This window comes from Colias eurytheme, chromosome 2 (assembly GCF_061535395.1).
Source record: "Colias eurytheme isolate Ceu_HAF_F1 chromosome 2, ilColEury1 Martin Lab GWU primary, whole genome shotgun sequence".
NCBI classification, from domain to species: Eukaryota; Metazoa; Arthropoda; class Insecta; order Lepidoptera; family Pieridae; genus Colias; species Colias eurytheme.
In genome coordinates, this window is record NC_142981.1 from 9,713,325 (window position 1) to 9,735,293 (window position 21,969).

The following is a 21,969-nucleotide window of genomic DNA, read 5'->3' on the forward strand; positions in this document are numbered from 1 at the left end:
ACAATTTGACAGTTATCAGATAATAAGAGATAACAATAGAACTTTACATCGGCTTGTTCGAAGAAAAGGCTTCAAACCTTTTGATTTAAGAAGAATCGTGTACCTAAATAGTAAATAAGTGCGTAATCATCACGAGTCCCTATGAGATATGGGGGCATCATATGAACAATTTGAAAATACAATATAACCTACAGATTTATCTGTGTAAGTACCATATAATGTAAGTACCATACCCAATCAAATCTATTTAAAAATACGTCTGTATAAGTACACATTCTCCACTTGTTATTTCTCTGTATAATAAAATGCAACTCTACTTATTCCCTAAACATAAATTTTATCTAATACTTAATGTAAATCTATAAAAGATTGTTTATTATTTCTTCATGATTCAATATATTTTATCATGTTATTATTTACCTATATAGAACATAAGACTATAAAAGTAAATCTACACTCAAATACACTACCCATATTATACTTATGTAATCTGTTGTTAAGGATCTCATTTAATTTTGAGAAATAAAACCATTATTTATTTCCAGATTCTACAATCAATTCCGAGCACTAGGAATAAGATTACCCAGAGTAACCACATGGAAGCATTGATAGTATTCAAGAAGCCATAGTGCCAGCGCAACATGAATATATTTTTTTCAATAGGAAGCAATATCATACTTTAAATGTTTAAGTGCAATAAAAAACATTTATAAATCCAAAATCTTTATTTAGTCCTTTTTATTTATTTATTGACAAATCATTTGCTCCTTTACTTCTCTTGATATCATTTATATAAAAAAAAGTGATAAAACATGGAAGTATTCGAAATTAGATTCAATTCTATTTAGCTTAAATATTTATTAAAAACAATTAGGTAGATATATTATATAACTCAAATCCAAATTTGTATGTAAATAGCATATTAAAAACACCCTTGATTAAAAAAAATTAAGTTTTATTTATAGTACCAGCCTTTAAAACTTAAAATGCAATAAACAAAAACTTTATATTTACATCACAATTCCTACACTAATAGATTAATGGTATTTATATTTTTATTTTAAATTTAAATCAATTATTGTATTTGCATAATAAAGAGAAGATAAATAATTTAAAAACTTGCAGTACTTATGTGTACTTTTAATTTCATTTTTATTAAACTTAAAATGAAAACAATGTAGGTACTATATTAAGGTACAATTAAATTTTTACATTTTCAGATGTATGATACAAATATGAATATTTTAAGTGTAGACATGGTGGCGCCTCCCCCAACTTGAAGTTCTCACTACCACATGATCATCTCCCAAGCCGGTACTTCCTTGTTCAATGTTTGGGCAAGCCGGCAATCAACACAACTGTGAAAGATAAATTGGACTTAAACTGATTCTTTGTTGCTTTAAAATTTAATAAGTACATTTAATATGTTTACTTTTATTATTAAAGGGCTTGTCATGGTGTATGTAAACGTCTAAAAAGAAGTTTTTTAAACAATGTCGGTATGGTTTGTTAAATACCTTATTTGTTAATAATTTTTCAAGTATTTCAACGTTTTAGTTGTTTATCTTGCAATTCTTAATATTGTATTAAAAAAACTTAAATGTGTAGGTACAATGCCTTAGAAAACTTTTAATATAAGTAGCTTCTAACCAAACATAGATAGGTTTGCTTATAAATTAATATAAATATTTACTTTTGACCAGCTGCTTTAGTTTTTGTGAACTCCCAAATCATTTGCACTTATACTTTCAGAGAATTCTATCAACTTCGTCTCAGCATAACTTTTAACTCGTTGGGAGTTATTTATGTACCTTTGTCTTTGTAACTTCAGGGTCAAGGAGCTTCGCGCACTCTGCACAATGTTCTGCTGCAAGTTAAATAAAAATTACTTCAATTAACAATAATCAAAACAGACGAAATCATGCAAAAACCAATACTTTATTCGTAAAAATATATCTGTGTTATCATAAATCGTCCAATGTTTTAGATATATTTATTACTCGTATATTATCTTACCTTGCTATTTCAATTGCTCTTTCATGCCTCTTTCATGCATTCTTTAATGCATATTACTTATCTTTCGCAATTTTTCAATTTGATTTATCCAAATTTTAGATAAAAATACGAGGACAGTGATTATGACATTTGGATTTTTGACGTTTAATTTTCAATCACCGCCATTTTTATAATAACAACCTTGTTTTGTTGAGTTCACAAAATAATCTTACTTTATTTTGTTACCGGGAGCCTTTTCAACATGATTACTATACGATTGCCTACAATGTCCAAAGAGCGAATGAATTCCGAAGTTTTGTCTATTTTTTTAAGATTAATGGCTTGGCTACGAGGCTTTTAGGCCAAGTCGTAATGATTTGTATCGAACATTAAACGTCAAAAATCAAAATGTCATGTCACTGTTAGAGTATAAGTAATAAGTATTCTTTGGTCACTGTCCTCATTAGATAATAAAATCGATCGTTTTTTTTTATTATCTAAAATTTCAGATAAACTTAAACTTAAATATGTGAATCTCATCTTTGGATAAATGGGAAAGTGCGAAAAAGCAATATTGAAATAGCAAGGTAAGTTAAAGTACGAGTAAGGACGATTTATGATAACAGACTACAGAGATATATTTTTACGAATAAAGTTTTGGTTTTTGCATGATTTCGTCTGTTTTGATTATTGTTACTTAATTGAAGTAATTTTTATTTAACTTACAGCAGAACATTGTGCAGAGTGCGCGAAGCTCCCTGACCCCGAAATTACAAAGACAAAGATAGGTACATGAATAACTCCCAACGAGGTAAAAGTTATGATGAGACGAAGTTGATAGAATTCTCTGCTGAAAGTTTAAGTGCAAATGATTTGGGAGTTCACAAAAACTGGAGCAGCTGGTCAAAAGTAAATATTTATATTAATTTATAAGGAAACCTATCTATGTTTGGTTAGAAGCTACTTATATTAACAGTTTTGTAAGGAATTACACACCTACACTGTACACATTTAACTTTTTTTTTAATACGATATTAAGAATTGCAAGATAAACAACTAAAATGTTAAAATACTTGAAAAATGATTAACAAATAAAGTATTTATTATTTAACAAACTATACCGACATTGTTTAAAAAAACATCTTAAATTACATACACCATGACAAGCCCTTTAATAATAAAAGTAAACATATTAAATGTACTTATTAAATTTTAAAGCAACAAAGAATCAGTTTAAATCCAATTTATCTTTCACAGTTGTGTTGATTGCCGGCTTGCCCAAACATTGAACAAGGAAGTACCGGCTTGGGAGATGATCATGTGGTAGTGAGAACTTCAAGTTGGGGGAGGCGCCACCATGTCTACACTTAAAATATTCAAAGAAAATGTAAAAATTTAATTGTACCTTAATATAGTACCTACATTGTTTTCATTTTAAGTAAAAATGAAATTAAAAGTATACATAAGTACTGCAAGTTTTTGAATTATTTATCTACTCTATATTATGCAAATACAATAATTGATTTAAATTTAAAATAAAAATATAAATACCATTAAACTATTAGTGCAGGAATTATTCATTGTGATGTAAATATAAAGTTTTTGTTTATTGCATTTTAAGTTTTAAAGGCTGGTATTATAAATAAGACTTTATTTTTTTAATCAAGGGTCTTTTTAATATGCTATTTACTTACAAATTTGGATTTGAGTAATATACCTAATTGTTTTTAATTAATATTTAATCAAAATAGAATTGAATCTATTTTCAAATAATTCCATGTTTTATTACATTTTTATATATATATAAATGTTATCAAGAGAAGTAAAGGAGCAAATGTTTTGTCAATGAATAAATAAAAAGGACTAAATAAAGATTTTGGATTTATAAAATATGTTTTTAATTGCACTAATACATTTAAAGCATGATATTGCTTCCTATTGAAAAAAATATATTCATGTTGCGCTGGCACTTTATAGTTTCTTGAATACTATCAATGCTTCCATGTGGTTACGCTGGGTAATCTTATCCCTAGTGCTCGGAATTGATTGTAGAACCTGGAAATAAATAATGGTATTACTTCTCAAAATTAAATGAGATCCCTAACATAAGTAAAATATGGGTAGTGCATTTGAGTGTAGATTTACTTTTAAGTGTTTTATTATATAAATAATATAACATGATAAAATATATTGAATCAAGAAGAAATAATAAACAATCTTTTATAGATTTACATTAAGTAGGTATTAGATAAAATTTATGTTTAGAGAATAAGTAGGGTTGCATTTTATTATATAGAGAAATAACAAGTGGAGAATGTGTACATAAACAAACGTATTTTTAATTAATATACTCTTAAGATTTGCATTGGGTATGGTACTTACATTACTTTTATCTTACACAGATAAATCTGTATCTTCATATGCTGCCCCCATATCTCATAGAGACTCGTGATGATTGCGCACTTCGCAATAATAAATTATTTACACGATTCTTCTTAAATCAAAAGGTTTGAAGCCTTTTCTTGGAACAACCCGATGTAGTTATGTTAATTTTGCATTTTTAATATAATAAATGTATTATCTTCTTTAAAAGCTTCATTTATTAAATAGATTTCCAACTACATACGTTTCACTTAAATTTGATGTGTATTCTTTTAATAATATTCAAAATAATGTTATAAAAGTTCCATATTTACAACTTCACTAAAATTGCTTAAAACTGTCATTATTGACATTATAACAAGAATGCTAAATGTCAAAGAGAGCGTGCCGGTTCCAATTTTTCGATTGACGTCTCGAAACCGCTCGAAACAGTCTTGTTGCAATTGGTTTTCATATGTTTTAGAAGGTCCCGGTGCCAAAAAAGTAAGATTATTTTATGAACGCAACAAAACGTACCCATAATAAGACTGTTATTCTAAAGGTGCCGGTTACCCCCCTGGTCTGATTTGAAAAATTATTTCGGAGTTAGATTCCCCATTTGTCGAGGAAGGCTATATATTATCACGCTAAGAACAACAGCAGCGGACCACGCGGGTGAAACCGCGCGGCACAGCTAGTTCGGATATAAAATTATGAATAAGTAGCAAAAATCCTTTTACTGGGTATATTTAGGTTTTGTGATAAAAAATTTAAATTACATACTATAATATAATATAATGGTCTTCCAATGCATTAGTAGGTAACTTTATAATTATATTTTTCATGGATTGAGCTTTGAGAAAATACCAACCTATAGGTAGGTACCTACCTTCTCATAAAATATAATATTGTTTGAATGGGAATCTACTTACTAAACTTACTTTATTATGTCCCAAATACACTGTAATTTATTTGATTGAAAATATTTATTTTTTCGCCTTATTTCAACTTAAAACAAAAACAACCTAATTTTCAATCGAAAATTCTCCCGTCAAAATTTGATATTTTTTCAAAAACTTGGGATGGCAACAGCTGTCCTGATGACAATGGCGGCTGTATTTTTTTTCTATAAATTTTGCCGTAATAATTTTGTCATTAAAACATTAATGAAATAACTTGCTTCCCTGTGGAATGTAATCCCTTGTGTTTTGTTATTTAAAATAGTACTATTGCGACACCATTTAACCACGCAAGACAGCATTTTAAATATTTTTTGTGAAACAGTGACGCAGTTAATCGGTCGGTAGTTCACGACGTAATGGCGGCCGACTAGCTTACTATGGTGAGAGTGTGTGCGTGTTCATTGTCTTTACACGATCGCTAGCTTACTATTGTGGCTTCACGTTGTTTGTTCGTAATACGGCGTCCGTCTTTTTTTATACGTCCATGCTTAGAACATATATAGATATTTTTTTACAGACTTCTCACCTCAGAACTTTTGACTGGGTGAACGGATTTTGATAATAATTATTTTTTTTAGGTACTTACTTATTTGAAAGCTGTCGACCACAGACGATAGATCTACTGTTAACTGCCATGTAATCCCATCTAAATCATCATCTTAGTTTAGTTCTGACAACTTTAAGCAAAGAGCGTGTGTGCCGAGCACACGACGTGTAAGAAGAGAAACTTCTTTGGCAAGATTCAAAGATACCAAATGTTTCCTCACAACGCGCATAAATAAGCTTCACTTAAAAAAGAATCATAATTTTGTCCATTAGGTAGGTAGGTAGGTACGTTGAAATTGTAAAGTATACTGTATACGATATACCTACCTACCTATAGATTATATTTTAAGAAAAACATAAAATATATTTTCAATGTGGTTTCTACACTAGAATAAGTAAATACTTATTTGAAAATACACTACCTACCTATCTTAATATTTTATTCATCTATAATATAAATGATAATAATATAAGATACCGAAATAATTTCGTTAATTAATATAATTATAAATACCTACCCATTAGATACCATTATATTCAAAACAAATATTTTCCAAGCTTTCCCTGTAAAATTATATTACAAGAACAAGACGTACTGTAATAATGAGGTGCACAGATCGAGGTTTGAATATTTTATTCGAGTTTATTTTTAACTTGGTTTTGACAATTATTGTCAAAACCAAGTTAAAAATAAAATATTTTTTAATTATGTTATAAAGCGCCATCTATCGTGTTCACACGGAACATCGATTTCACTTGGAATGTCAGAGATGTGAGCTGCAGACGAGAGTTGTAACTGTAGTTCTATCTGTTTTCAATAGATGGCGTTAGCTTACATGCAAAGATTGCATTTTTTTCTTATCAGATCGATTAATAATTTTTAATATTATCATGAAATTAAATGGTTTGTTTCAAACAGTAATCAAAACTACATTACAAATACTTTTTAATATTTAGTTGAAATTTTCTTTGTTTGCTGCGTAATAAACTGTTTTACCGACATTGGTAACTTCCGTTTGCCGCCCGCTAAAGCGTCTTATTTACGGTCCATCTTGACGTACGTCCCGCCAAGGTCATACACGATGCACGACGCAAAACGACAGTGAATAGCGTTGACGTACGTCAATAATTATTATTATTATCTTGCTGGATGTGCACGACCAACTTTTCATCCAGCAAGCACCCCCACCACCGCGAACGTCGTGCAGATGGACAGTGAATAGCGCGGACGTACAGCAGATTAGTGTTGCCAACAGAAATTAATGTAAATACTTGGAAACGTGGCCTATTGATATGATTTTTTTTGTACACAGGAAATCCCAATTATCATTACTTTTGGATCAACCTTGTACACATGGACAGTTTATATTCAGAAGTTATTATTTTAAAAGAACTCCAAGGCGAATTGTTGAATAACACAGATTTTATGCAAAAGTCCACTGCAGAAAAATGGCAATTTATTTAAAAAAAATATCTTGACGAATTTGTTTGTTTAAAAAAAATGATAAGCTATGTACTCTCTGTTCCCGCCACTTTAGCATTTACTGAAAGAGTCTTTTCGGTCATGAATGTGAAGTGGCGGGAAGAGAGAAACCGAGCTTCATTAAAAATTAATTAAAAATGAGCTCTTGAAATATATAAATTTAGATTTGAAATGTTTGGATTCATATAATTCATTTAAAAATAATGAAAAATTCTTAGTTACTGCAAAAAGTACAAAAAAATACATTTTTAAAAATATTTATTTACTCTTTATTTACCTCCTTTAAAATCAGATATACTCTATTTCTTCAAATAAAAGTTGGCAACCCTAGCCATGCTTGATGCGCGCACGATCGTCAGTAGGATACATCCAGCACCGCGGCCTTGAGCCGACGTACGTCGGGGATTGACCGTGAATAAGACGCTTAAACTACATCACGCACACGCAAACGCGAGATAATATTGTAATGTAACCAACTTCACTTCGTAAATGTTCGATCTCTTTTCGCTACGTCGAGGCTTGTACGTTTTGGGAATTGCGCTTTTCGGTAATTATTGTTTTTATTGTAATGTAGTGTTTATTGTTGTTATTTTTATACTCATAACGATTAGAGTTAAATGTGATAATTAAAATGCTGTATTGTGAGCGGAAAAATTTGGCGCGTTGGATTCTGTCAACATAGCTGTATTAGCACGCAGTGGCGTTAAATGCACGTGTAAACGAAATTCAACTGTTATTTTTGTCTTACAGACATGGCATTATCAGTTGCACTACCTTTATCGGGATTGGAGACAGAAAATTTCAATTCCTTCAGCCATATCATAAACATAGCGGGCCTATCAAAGTCTCAAACGAGCCCCAGCCCGTCTGTATCCAGTGAATCTAGCGGTATCGGCTCATTGGTTTCGCTCAAATCAGAGTCTGTAAACAGCGACTCTTTGCCATCTAGTCCTCAAACCACAGAGAAGGTGAGCTAATTATATTATTATGCTTTTTTGTTTGCGTTCGTCCTGTCCTTGACCTCTCTATTTTCATAATATTCCGTAATGGCGAACGTCTTATGCTATCAATGTTGTGTGTAATTGACGTGTGATAATGGAAAGATTTTTGAAGACCTTATGTTATGTTTGACACGTTGTTTATTATCTTTATCAACTATAAAAGTGCTGATGTATTTATATGTTTATACGATTGAATATATAATTAATCCATTTGCGTAAACAATTGCTAGTGCCAATTTCGTCTATCAACTACTGAAATTAAATATTCCAATGTGATTTATGGTTACTTAATATAAACAATGTTAATACTTAATCAACACTTAATTAACATTTCAGAAATTATTTGATTCGGTTGTGCAACCCCAGCCACGTCCAAAAGAAAGAAAAGAGGATGTCAAAGTGGTATCCGGAGGCCGTGACATTCTCAATTTAATGGCCAATCTCAGAGATCCGCGATGGAACTACCGCGCGACAGTGCTGCCTCCCAACAACCCTGCACTGTTCTTCGCAAATCGCTCTCAATACCACCGCCTGGGGCCGTATGGGACACGCACACAGTATGTAAAAGACTCCTGTCGCGACTGCGGCTTCTCATGGGTCGTAGCTGCCACAGATTAGCAAAACCATGCGTCAGCATAAATTCCGAACAAAATGCAACTAGAACACATCAAGATACTTTTTGGTGCAGTCACAAAACGGTGCTCCAACCACCTTTTGACAACGAACCAGCAATTTTAGTTGGAACTATTAATATTATTCTATGAAGACCTGTCTTTAGCTATTTGCCAGGAAATGCCTCTAGACTATAATAATTATGATTTTAAGTAAATGTTTGTGACTAGTATTTCTTATCATAAACTAAAGTTGCTGGTTTTGACATTCCTAAATTATAAACCATAATGTTGTCTTGATGAGTCTATGCTGCTATGGATGACTGTGGAATATGTATATGGTTATCGTCCGTGAAATTGTAGAATTACATTTTAAATGTGACTTAAAACTGTGATCTTAATTTAAACAAAGCAATTTTTGACAAATTCTATAAGCGCGTGACGATGCATATATGTTTTCGTTTTTTTTTTTGTTTTAACTTATTGATTGTGTGATAATGTTAAGGTTATTTTATATATTTATTATGTTAATGATATACCTACAAATATGAAATCGGCATTTTAGATCCATATAGGGATCACTACTCAAACCTCAAATTCCATATCGTAAGTTAATTTAAAGACAGAAAATTAATTTTATTATACTATTAGTACACTACATTAGTTCCTCTTAGAAATTTTAATAATTTATTGTCCAAAGAATTTAATTATTTAATATTTCAAATTATATTTTCTATAAATTGTTGGAATATACAATTTGTATGAATTGGTGACTTAGATCGAATTGTTTAAGGTGGTCACATGTTGGATTTATTGAAGCAATATTTAAATTTTAAACTTTCCTTATGAGCTATTCCCACCATTAAATCGTAATAGTTATTATTTAAATATTGTTTTGTAAGTACCACTGCAGAGTATCCTAGAGCTAATTTATGGATTTGATATATTCCACAGTCATTTTCGATATTATCGACATGTTTAAACCAAAAGTCTGCTTCTCGTTAACATAAACGATATGACGAGAAGGCACGAATTTAAGCCAAGCTGTAGGTTAATTTTAAGGTCTAATTATTGGTGTTTGTTGGTTGTACCGTCCGTGCATTACATTATAATAGTAGGTAATTGCATAATTTAGTGGATACAATCTTGATGTCTCCCTATCTACTTCCTATTTACTCAGTGTGAAAGCTTCAGCTCATTTAAAATATGACGAGCCCATATAAAACAAAGTCAAATGGGTTATCAGTGCATATCATCACAAATTTAAACAGTGATTAGATGTCCTAAGGTATTAGTAGTTGTTACAGACCGTTTTAAAATGTTTTAAGTCATTGATGTGCCCAGATACTGGGTTCTAGTGAAATTATAGTAAGTGTCGTGAACAGACTGGTAAATATCTCTATGTAAATGCATATATAAATTGTAATATCCATGGTCTCTTTAACTTAGTCAAGATATATAATAGTGTGAGTCTCGTAAAGTATGTGTAAGTAATGTGTAACATATTTATACTAACTATTAACAATTGATACTGTCCTTCTGTGCAACTTTGGTTCTGCTATGTTGTGAACAGCTTTAAAATGGAACTGGAGTATTTGTACATGATAATGTTGACATATTTCACACAAAGTTATTTTTATAAAAAATGTTGATAAGTGACAATACAGTTGTAGTCTTCAAAAATTTTTCTTTATAATGTTGTTGTTAATTCGCTGTGAGGTTTGGCAATTTTCTGGAAGGGACCAACATCCACAAAATTTATAATTATTTGAATCATAACATGATTATTTCCAGTAGTTATTATCATTTTGAAATCAGCGTCTTATCAGTCCAAGTATACATTGCATTTTATCAATTGCTTTATCTTTTTATTATCGTTTTTTATTGTTTTGAGTCATCAATATTATATTATACTTTCTTCCTCTTCTATTGCTGGGCTATGAACTAAATAAGTTGTAATCAAATAAGTGAATAATTTACAAAATTTTATTTTAATATAATTATGATTCAGTGTTTCTCGACTGAACATAATAGCATGGATCTCAGAATGCAGCTAATGAATATACTTTGCCTAACAAATGACATTTTTCTTCAATCAATATACACTCAACGCTTGTGTATGTTTAGTCAATCTAGTGTGCTTTCTGCTCAGTCACACGCATACAAAGCGGTCGTTATGGATTTTGTAAATCAGATGTTGCATTCAGAATATTTTAAGTTAATAAATTAATGTTATATGACAAAACTTAAATCGAATGTAGTGCAAAGTAATGTATTGGGAGCGATACGCACATTTTACACAGTAGCTCTTGTAGTGGATGTTAAGTTAGTTGTATGATCGGCCCAGCGAGCGGCCGCTTGCCAGGCCCAGCCCTACACCCAGCGAGGCCAAGGTGCGATGCAATATTTGCATTCCAATTTTGTGTTAAGTTAGCAGCCGAGGGTAATAGTTGTTAATGTTTATTTTATCCGCATTGCCAAATATTTTGGTTGTTGTGCTATTTATTTATTTGAATGAGTTATTTTTTGTTTCATGTAATAATCAAATTTAGTACCTTCCATTGTTAGTGTCAAATATTTTTACGATGTTTTAATCATTTCAATTTTATGCATTTTATTTTGTTTAGTCAAATCATATACATGATATTATATAGTATGATGTAGTTTATCTATTGTTCATTTGTATTTATGATAAATATTTTTTCTCATTGAACTGTAGTCAAATGACAGTATTTTTATAATGAAAATTGTACGGGGATTGAAGGGTTGAAGGTGAAACGTGTCGGATGCCTGCACGCGGCCCCGGGTCGCCTGCGGGCAAAAGACGCTTCGCCGGTATTACATATATCTGATAAGCATTATGTAGGTTTAGCGAAATAGAATTAACGAGGAGACAAACTCCAAGTACCAAAACTTTTATTGGTTTAATGTTGTTCTCGTATTATGGTGATATAGTGCGTCGCGAGCGACGCAGAGCTCAATATTTTAGTAACCCTTAAGAAAATTAATACCTCTTTTAAAAAGAATATAATATATATTATAATATATCCAAACTATTATCACATATGTATTTTTCCCTGTTTATTTTGATGTGATATCATAAATGACTGATCTGAATTTAGTTTTTAAGTTGATTAATATGCAGTGCTATTTCGAGAGTGTAATTAAGATTTAATATTGAAAGTGCCAATGCTCGTAATTTAATCTTTATGACTGTTCCTTTAATGTAGCTTTTTGTAAGAGCTCGGTCTAGGCCGAGGTCCTTCCACCCTCGATAACTACAGTATAAGCAAACTTCCATCCTGTACACTAAGTTTCAAAATACATGTAAATTGTAAATCACGTAACATGCACAATCTCAGTAATGCTTGCAATATTATGTGTAACATGTTAATTCCTCACTTATTATTTAATCAAGCGTAATATTAAGAGTACAATATGAGAGGATGTTATATCATTCTAGTATCAAATTAGCCGAAGATGTTAATATTATTAGTTAGGTAAAATTTTAACATAGCTTCGTATAATTGGGATGTTTTTAGTATTTAGTAGTTGTATAATTACGGCGTAGTGGCAAGCAAAATGTCTCGTGAGTGAAATAATGTTAGTGGCAATAATACTCCGATAAATTCTGCCAAGAGACTGTACAGGTCGCCGGCGCGGTCTCCGCACGGCGCCGCGCGGACCTTACTGAACGAATAGACGTTAGGCGTTTTATTTGTTGTAATTATAATAATAGCCGTAGGTATTTTATCGTACTTAAATAATTATTCTTGCGATGCCTTAATTCTGGTTGTCAATTAGACTTCTGCCTAGAGTGTTATCATTGTTTTATTTATTTTAGTTTTTTGCTGTTCCGGCTTCCTCCGTGAACTTCCAGTCCAGGCTGTTCTTTTGAAATAATTTTGAGGTCGATTTATTTTTACCTAAGTGTTCTTATTAAATGTTACCAAAATGTTTTTAATAAATATTTTTATATGTAAAACATTGTCGTTTTATTATGCAGTCGCCCTTAATGTACCGACCATACCTGACTATATTTACATACAAGGTAAATCAAAGCTTACAGTTACGCAATCCACTTAGCATAATTATGATTCACATAGGTCTATACAAACACAATGTAAACAAACATTGTTTGTTAAATACATACAGAAATAAACTCGTATTTTTAAGCCAAGCATGTGATTACCGTCACGTTTTCTGAATGTAAGACAGGCACCCTGCCAAAAATGAACGTTCTGGGTGAATAACGAAGATTGTGTATATTTTTGAACGTTCTAAATTACCGCTTTTATTATTTTAATATGCATTAGTAAATGTATATAGCTGTGGTATATAGTTTAACCTCGTAACGCCCAGGCTACTTTTACCAAACATTGGCTTGCAGCCCAAGTACCTTTTAAAAGGTTCACATGGTGCGGACCCGGAGGTGATGAAATCTAAAAAAGTGCCTTATTATTTCCGTATGAGCGTGGGATTTTTTCTGCATGTAAATGTATGTCAGTGGAAGGTTTTGAGACACTAAATAACCCCAAATTCGTTATTCTTTATTTAGGCATATGGGCTTTAATGTATTACAAAACCCGATTTCGCAAAATTCGTATTTTTTAAATTATTGATTAGCGGTAGACAATATAGGGTTTATTTTATATTACAAAAAACAATGAACATAAATATTTGGATTAATACATGTCTTCCAAAATTTTAATGACCAAAAAGATATCTCACACTAACAATCTGAGAAAAAAATATCAATTTTTGAACAATATGATCATTATTTTCTGTACTTATTATTTTTAAAGGCTAGTTTATCACGTGTTTTAGGATTTCTATCAGAAGAAATCCACTTCCAACAGATGACAGAAGCAAAAATTAGCAAGTTTCTAAATTGGACCCAAAAACACTATATAATAGCAACCTGTATACCTTTTAAAATCAGAATGATAGTAGGTAAATTGATATATTTCTATAGAAATTTTAAATAATTTCGCAAATAAGAGTTGGTTTTTAATAAAAAAATATTATTTTCAGATTCTTCAGAACTGGAAGAGCTTTCTTGGTTTTGGTTTATATGTTGTAATCCTCATCTCCAAATAGTTCATACTCTTCTATATCTGACTGATTTAATACTTCTAAAGCTTCTTCGATTTGCTCATCTCTCATTGGGTTACCTGAAAAGGATAGGTACTAAAATATTCTGTAACAGACTAAATAATTTACTTTATATTATGAAGGAGAAAACGGTCTAAGTCATAAGTTTCAAAGGCAAATCAAATTGATTAGTGGTTTATTCCCTTATACCTTTTAAAATCCAATAATATGTTAATACTCTTATACCTTCTAAAAGGTATCCAGATTTTACGAGGTTATTTTACACGCATATTCTTTATTTTCGCGTAAATCTAAATGTAATTATAATATTTACTTATTTGTCAACAAGCAGAGTAAGATACTCTCAGTTAAAAACCTAAGATTGCATCAATAATCATGGATTGAACTTACCACGTCCTCTAGTCAGTCAAGATGGCCAGACTTTTCGCCGGAAATTACATATATTTTATTTTTCTATTGGCACTATTGCTTAACCATAGACAAAAACATACTTTCCAGTAGCCGGATAAAAAACAGTAATTAGATTTGGCGCGTAATTTAAAATGTTACGGCGTTTTCAAATCAGATACTGTCAGATACCTTTAAAAAGGTACCGTGGGCGTTTATGTCATAAAGTTGGATAACAGCTTGGGCCGGTACCACTATCGAGCTGCATGCCTTTTAATAGGTATCTGGGCGTTACGAGGTTAAAAATAATCTAGCAGTCAGACAATATGTCGCTAAGAATTTACGACAAGGCCTTGTGTGCGTAATATGTGCGGATTAATCACTAGAAGGTCGACACTCTTGTTTTTGAAGTAAAACTTCTTTAGGCGCGACTAGGGAGTAACTCAGATTTTTTTTTCTGACGGAAGTAACGCTGTGTAGTTTCCGCCATTTAAAAATAATAATTCTGATTGGTTGTAACTTGTAAGTATATGTCATATACTACACGCTTCTTGACTTATACGCCAGCTAGTGGCAAATATCATATCAATTAGGATTATTTATTTTCAAATTTTCAAACGGATCAATTGTGAATAGCAAAGTGAATGAAAAATTCAACAGTTTAAAAAACATTATTTTAAATTGCAAAATTTTTTGAAAATCTCTAAATATACTTGTTTATTTATTACTTTTAAAATAAGTAAATTAAAAATAAATTTTCTGACAATTGCGACATTTTATAATATTCATTATCAAGGTTATATTGACATGTGCGTTTTACTTCAATCGCGCGTAAAGGTTACACGCACACACTTTTTTTTTTCCTTCATAACATTATTGTTATACTGGTGATAATAATTAACTAATTGATCGTGTTTTTAGGTTTAAATGTATGCACATTTGTGGTAGGTACATTTTAGTATAAGTTGAATTTATCACTTTTATGGTTTCAGATTACTATTAAATATTTAATGAATGATGGATATAAGATATAAGCATAGAGATAGTAACTATGTACTATCTCGATGGATATTAGTGTATATTGTTGGTATATTGTAATGTAATTACATATTGACAACTGTTTCTAAAATAAAATAAAAATGTAATAAAAATGTCATTTGGTAAATTTCAAGAGTCAAGAGCAGAAATTCAAGTCAAGTCTTGACTGATGCGACATGACCTATGTTTAATTGTGCACTGTGAATCGCAAAACGTAATACCACAGACTAATAATAATATACTACGTATACAAGTAATACCTAGGTAGCTTTCAGCCCGAGGATTCATCTCATCTAGGTACCTAGGTACTTGATATTATGATGTCAATAGGTATATTATATCATATCATAAGTACCTCGCATAATATATAAGTACCTCATAATATCAATATTTATTTTTTCATATTGTCATCAAGATTTGGACTGTCTAATTTCCAAACATACCTAGGTACTTACCTACTTAATTACTTTTGGCTTAGTTATTTGTTATGTAGGTAAAAGCACAGACTAATAATAATATAAAAGCTTAGATTCGTTGACGCCTGACGGTAACGCAGAAATTGTAAACCTGTGGAAATAATTGAAAAAAGGAAAATCGATGTCTTTTTCAAACGCATAATAGGTACTTAAGTACCCACCTAGTACTTAGTAGAGTTCTTACCCTTCTTTTGTTCTTACCTAGGTCTCTATTTCGTTTTTAGAATTATTGAATAACCTAACAATGAACATAAAATTATTTCTAACTAACATTTAAATAAATGGTGTAATGTTCTTTTTATAACATATTATTATTTTTTATGGATCCTCATAATGAATTCATCCGTGACCACTTGAGACTTGAATTACAGTACTGGAATTGTTTTACATTAAACCCGCCATCTATTGGAATTGCCTTGAACTTTTATGTCATGTCGCACCCTACCGCCATCTAGCAAAATAGTTTAAGAAATAAAACGAGGTACAGAGCCATCTATTGAGGGAAGTTTGAAACTCGAATCTGAGAGGGTATTTTACAGAACGTAATTTGCTTCCATTGCACATAGATGGCGCTTTGCACGATTTGAGCACTCCAAGTTTGGTGGTCGGTACTGTATAGGAACTGGCAAGTGGCGCCAATGTTGTTTTTTGGTATCACATGGTATCTTGTTTGGTATTATTATTTTTTATAAGTCTTGGTGACTGCATAACATGGTTTATGAAAGAGTTTTTTTACTTAACTAAAAATAGAAAAATAGGTATTTTAATTAAGTAACTAATTTGCAAAAAAAAAAAAAAACATTGCTATGACTTGATAAAGAGCCCAATTCAAAAATTGTACTTATATTTAGTTTCTGTGATCTGTGACTTATATTATCTTCTCTACTTTATAAAAATAAGTCGGGTTTTCCTTCCTGACGCTATAACTCCAGAACGCACGAACCGATTTCCACGGATTTGCATTCGTTGGAAAGGTCTCTGGCTTCGTGAGGTTTGTAGCAAAGAAAATTCAGTAAACATTTCAAAAGAAAACCGGGAAAATCATTTTTCTCTAGTTGATTTATAAAGTTTATTAGAGAAATTTTCCTAACGATCTATGTACCTAAGTATATAAAAATACAGGATGTACCTAGATAATTTTTACAGACTTCAGTCGCTTCGATTCGCAGGTTTGGAAAATGAAATTTTTGGAAAACTTTTATTGATATTTTAGGTACTTTTCAAAAATAATGCCGTTTTCTTTATGCAATCCTAAGAATCTGCAATATAACTTTAGTACTTTCAAACAATAATTTATAATTATATATTATTATTTACTAGCTGCGACGCGCGGTTTCACCCCCGTGGCTCCACTCCTGTTGGTCGTAGCGTGATATAATACATATATAGCCTATAGTCTTCCTCAATAAATGAGCTATCTAACACCGAAATAATTTTTCAAATCGGACCAGTAGTTCCCGAGATTACCGCGCGCGTTCAAACAAACAAACTCTTCAGCTTTATAATAATAAAGATAAAGACATGTATAGATTACAAAATTATTACTTACTAGCGGTCCGCCCCGGCTACGCCCGTGGTACATATTTCGCAATAAAAGGTAGCCTTATGTTCTTTCTCAGGGTCTAAAGATTAGGTATCTGTGCCAAATTTCATCAAAATCGGTCCATTAGTTTATGCGTGAAAACCATACATACATGTACATACAAACCTTTCCTCTTTATAATATTAGTATAGATGAAAGACACGAGGATATAAATGTGCAAAGAGAATGAAAAGGTAAAGGTACATAGGTATTTAAATAAAAAAATATTTGTTATGAATTATTATCTAAAGAATAGAAAAAATTGATCACTACATAGGTACTTACCTACTTATTACAATTTTGTAGGTAGTTTATTTTATTTGACGATTCAAAAGTGCTTCTAGAAGAAGTCTAATTGAATAAGTGCCATATCACACTAGCGGATTGCGAGCGGTTTCAAAGCGGAGCGGGTGCGCAACGAATACGTTGCGGGCGCGCAACGAACACGCCGCGGTTGCGCAGCGAATTCGTTGCGGACGCGTCATTTTGTATACTCTCGCACAAAAGCCAGCCCTTCCGCCTTGCCTAACTTCCATTCAATATTTCCATCGTTTCTGTAGCACTCAATTTTTTAACCGTACTGTGGAAATGCACTTACTTAACAGTTAACTAAAGATGTAATAACAACTGGAGTTGTTAAAAAAAGGTGCTATAAAATTGAATTACTAGGACTTTTAGAATGTACCATACATTCCAAAAGTATGTAACGACTGACCAGTATAATCTCTCCCATAGCAACGTATGTTATAAAGAGATTTTGTGAACCTAATTATGAGCAAAGTGATAGTGAGTTGCTGGTTGCTTGATAAAATTTTCTATTCACTGCTATTTATCTAATAATAAGATAGCCCTGTTTTAGTTAAGGAGCTTTAACATTTATTTCACTAATGAACTTTCTTAATGAGCAATTAAGTTATCTGATTGCATTTCGACCAAGATTTAATAGATAAAACAATACCCTAAACATTAACATGTTATGAAACTCGTAAAAAATAATGATCTCATAATTATTATACTATCACAAGTTATAAGTAACAACCAGCACGGATTCCATTTTGTTAATGAGTGTACATGACTGCGACGTAAACGTTGCGCATCTGCCACGCGTCCGCAACGAATTCGCTGCGCAACCGCAACGTATTCGTTGCGCACCCGCTCCGCTTTGAAACCGCTCGCAATCCGCTAGTGTGATATGGCACTAAATGTTTGAGTTTGAGTTTACCCTACGGTACGGAACCCTAAAAAGATTATCGATTACCTATAGAAAGTAAGGATAATTCTGTGCAACCACCTTATTTTCGTATTCACTATAGTAGATGCTTTCCTATATTCAGCTTTCATTTTCAGCACAGATGTAGGAAAGTACACGTATCTCCTAGGTAAATAATTAGTATCAGCCATAGAAGATTTCAAAATGTACTCAATATTTTCAAACATACCTCGATTGATGGATTTCTATTTCACAATCATATCGCGACATCTGATGAATAGATCTGGCTAAATTTATTTTGCATGTATAAACCTATACATAATCATGGAGTGTAGAGCCAAATTAATTTTCAATTAAATTTTTTATATTATGGTTAGGTGAAATAATCTCTACGAAAAATAAAAATGAATAAGCAAATGTAAATATGCCTAAGAAAATATGCAGTTGGAATATTAATCTCAATAATCTCCTAAATTCTACAACCAAACAAATTTATTGAAAATTAGTTTGGTACAGTTATTAGTTAGGGTATCTATGATACTGTAATTGAATGATTGAGAACTTTATGAAGCTTCACTTTTTATTTGTTACTAATTATTTTCTAGCTGTACCTAAGTAGAATTGATAGGTACCTACTCAGTATAAAAGAACCATGATGAGGTAGTGGGCTTCAAAGTAAATTTCTTCCCTTTAAATATCTTAACTGCAGAACTCAGCTTTACATTTAATAAATTCCTCCTCCAGGATTTTATAAAGTCAAAATAATAATAATTTGACTATTACAGCAATTTACCTCGGTACTTGTTAGTTAAAGCCATACTAAAAACAGTACCTATTCAATTTATTGAGATAGGTAAGTACTTTTAAAATGTTATTACGATTTCATGTTGTTGGCGAAATTTACATTTGTTCCCCGCGGTAATGATAGCGATTGTTTTGTTTGTAATATCCACTTTTGTGTTGGTATAATGGGTGCATTCAACCAGATGGGCGCGAAGTGTCGCTTTTATCAGCTGTACAAAAGGCGGGAATCAAAGATATTGCGGGTTGCGCAGTGTTGCCATTGTAGAAAAAGACATCGTTTTATATAATAATAGCCTGTAATCACGTTTTTGATCATAAGGAAAAATAGGAGATAAAATAGGAAATTGCCATACACTTCCATTTCAATCAAACACAAAATAGGTACAAATCGAAATAGTTATTGTATTGAAATATGACAATACATAATATTGTAAAAGTTATTTTCACTATCAATCATATTATATAATATACCTTCACATCGCCAAAATAACAATGTTTACGCTCAAAACAATAACTTTGTTATTTCTCGCGTGGATAGAATACTAGAGAGAGTATTTGAAGTACAATTTACACGTGGATATCCTAATAAAACGTCCTCTAATTCCTCCACAGCCTTCTAACGACTAACTAATAAATACCTAAGCAAATAACACTAATCAACCACAAAGCTATTTATCCAAATGTTTGATTAGATACCATACTTCAACCACCATAAAAATGAAGCGCGTTATTGCGTAAAGCAAAATAGGTCTTCGATACGAGTCGCGATCGGTTGAATAGAGCAAAATTGGAAGCAAGCGTGATTACACCACGTTTCCTCCCGTACCTATTGACATTCAAGGCTTAAAATCGAACTCGTGAGCTTATTAGACTGATACAGCACTCATCAGATTCACATTGGAAACCAGGGTTAAGAAATATTCAATTTACAATCAAGTTATATCTTTGCTTGTGGAAAATATAGGGATAAATGAGTAAATTATGAAGTGCTTTGTCAATTTTCATCATCATAATACATTCTTTGCACGTATATTTTGGATTTTGTACATGCCATGCACAATTTGCAAAAATTTTAATGTCGAATTCCCAACGTTTTCAAAGAAAGTGTTGGTTCAGTGTTAGAGTATTCGGTTTCGGGTGTTAGGGTATAAATAAAATAAATACAGTTAGTGAACTGTATTTATTGTATTTCTAAATAATTTAAATCTCTACCTAAAGAATAATCTATTAAAGTGACTCTAGGTACCTGTGGACTCTACTACGTAGGTACAATTAGCATGAATATAAACATATTATTACTATCATTATATTATGTAAACGTACTGTACGTATGTATTTGACTAATATTAGATGGGAGGTAAATAAATTTAAAATTAGTGCTTGGAATAGTGGGTAGATTAGGTACGTTGTATCTGGTTAAAACGCGGGCGAACTACCTAAACGTTGAACCCTGAGGTTGAAACTATCATATTATTAAATTGACTTATTCCTACTTTAATTAAGAGTATAAACCAATAAGTAGCAGACCAATTATATTTATGTTTTGATGAAATATAAATATTTTTGTAACGCTTATAAAACAAGGAAATTGAAACATATTAATTATCCTTGGCTAATTTAAACAAATCTTACTGAGTATGTGGAAGGTGGCTGTTAATCTTGTTACTAGGTTTCTGGTCATTTTCGTAAAATCAATCTTACTCCATAAAGCCTATAAGTATCGGCTTTAGCCGACACAGGAAAGTGATAAGAAAAGTCTGCCCAAAACGCAAGCATGAGCTAGATCTGTAGAAGAGCTAAAAATAATCAATCTAATGCTGTAATAATATCAATTAATAAAAATCGAATAAATTACAATCTATTTAATATAAAATGCATATGCTTTAAAGTTTATGGTGGACCTCGTTGCCAGAAGAAAATAAAGAAGCAAGCAAGCTGAGCTATTAATATGACTGCGAAAACTCCTGCTTTCAAGCAACATTTTATATCCAAGCCCTTCGAAGCACTATCGGGTTCAATCTCCTCTACATATGTGGTTTCACATGGAGGTTTTTTAAAACGAAAAGGCATGTCTACACGTTCCAATCAAATACTGAATACATGGTCAACGCTTTCGACGATTTACATGTAAATATTAAACATTTATTGTAATATTTATATAACAACAACGGATTACAGATGATAATTTTGAAGGATACAAATTTGATGTTGGTAGGTAACCAATTGTCAAAACGTCTACAGATTATAATTAGAGATAATTAGTATAATTGTAATTGTAATGGATATCTATCGGAATTGCTAATAGGAGTTTGATAAACATATTGTTTTCATAAGGGCTTAATTAATACATTTTTATTATAGATCTTTACACTCAAACACATAGAAAAGCAGTATTGTA

The 21,969-nt window shown here is 31.5% G+C and overlaps 1 protein-coding gene and 3 long non-coding RNA genes across 4 annotated transcripts in view; 2 read left to right on the forward strand and 2 right to left on the reverse strand.

Annotated features, from left to right (window-relative positions):
* Positions 1 to 21,969, reverse strand: part of LOC149910613 (uncharacterized) — a 341,209-nt gene that overhangs the window by 164,718 nt on the left and 154,522 nt on the right. The window lies entirely within an intron of this gene.
* LOC149910615 (uncharacterized) lies at positions 2,461 to 3,346 on the forward strand. Its single transcript, XR_016458089.1, has 3 exons — positions 2,461 to 2,582; positions 2,724 to 2,904; positions 3,253 to 3,346. It is a non-coding gene; the product is annotated as an uncharacterized LOC149910615 (long non-coding RNA).
* Positions 7,773 to 12,944, forward strand: LOC149910616 (uncharacterized). Its single transcript, XM_090115567.1, has 3 exons — positions 7,773 to 7,894; positions 8,098 to 8,315; positions 8,685 to 12,944. Exons 1-3 carry the CDS (start codon positions 7,837 to 7,839, stop codon positions 8,964 to 8,966), a joined length of 558 nt encoding a protein of 185 aa, XP_089971693.1. The 5' UTR covers positions 7,773 to 7,836; the 3' UTR covers positions 8,967 to 12,944.
* LOC149910617 (uncharacterized) lies at positions 13,304 to 14,761 on the reverse strand. Its single transcript, XR_016457344.1, has 3 exons — positions 14,465 to 14,761; positions 13,889 to 14,133; positions 13,304 to 13,401 (listed from the first exon to the last, which is right to left on the reverse strand). It is a non-coding gene; the product is annotated as an uncharacterized LOC149910617 (long non-coding RNA).

Bases quoted from the DNA above. Each gene is read 5' to 3' on its own strand.
- LOC149910616 (XM_090115567.1), top strand. From the start codon at position 7,837: ATGTTCGATCTCTTTTCGCTACGTCGAGGCTTGTACGTTTTGGGAATT. The intron at 7,895-8,097 runs GTAATTATTGTT...TTTGTCTTACAG, and splicing joins TTTGGGAATTGCGCTTTTCG to ACATGGCATTATCAGTTGCA. The intron at 8,316-8,684 runs GTGAGCTAATTA...TTAACATTTCAG, and splicing joins GTCCTCAAACCACAGAGAAG to AAATTATTTGATTCGGTTGT.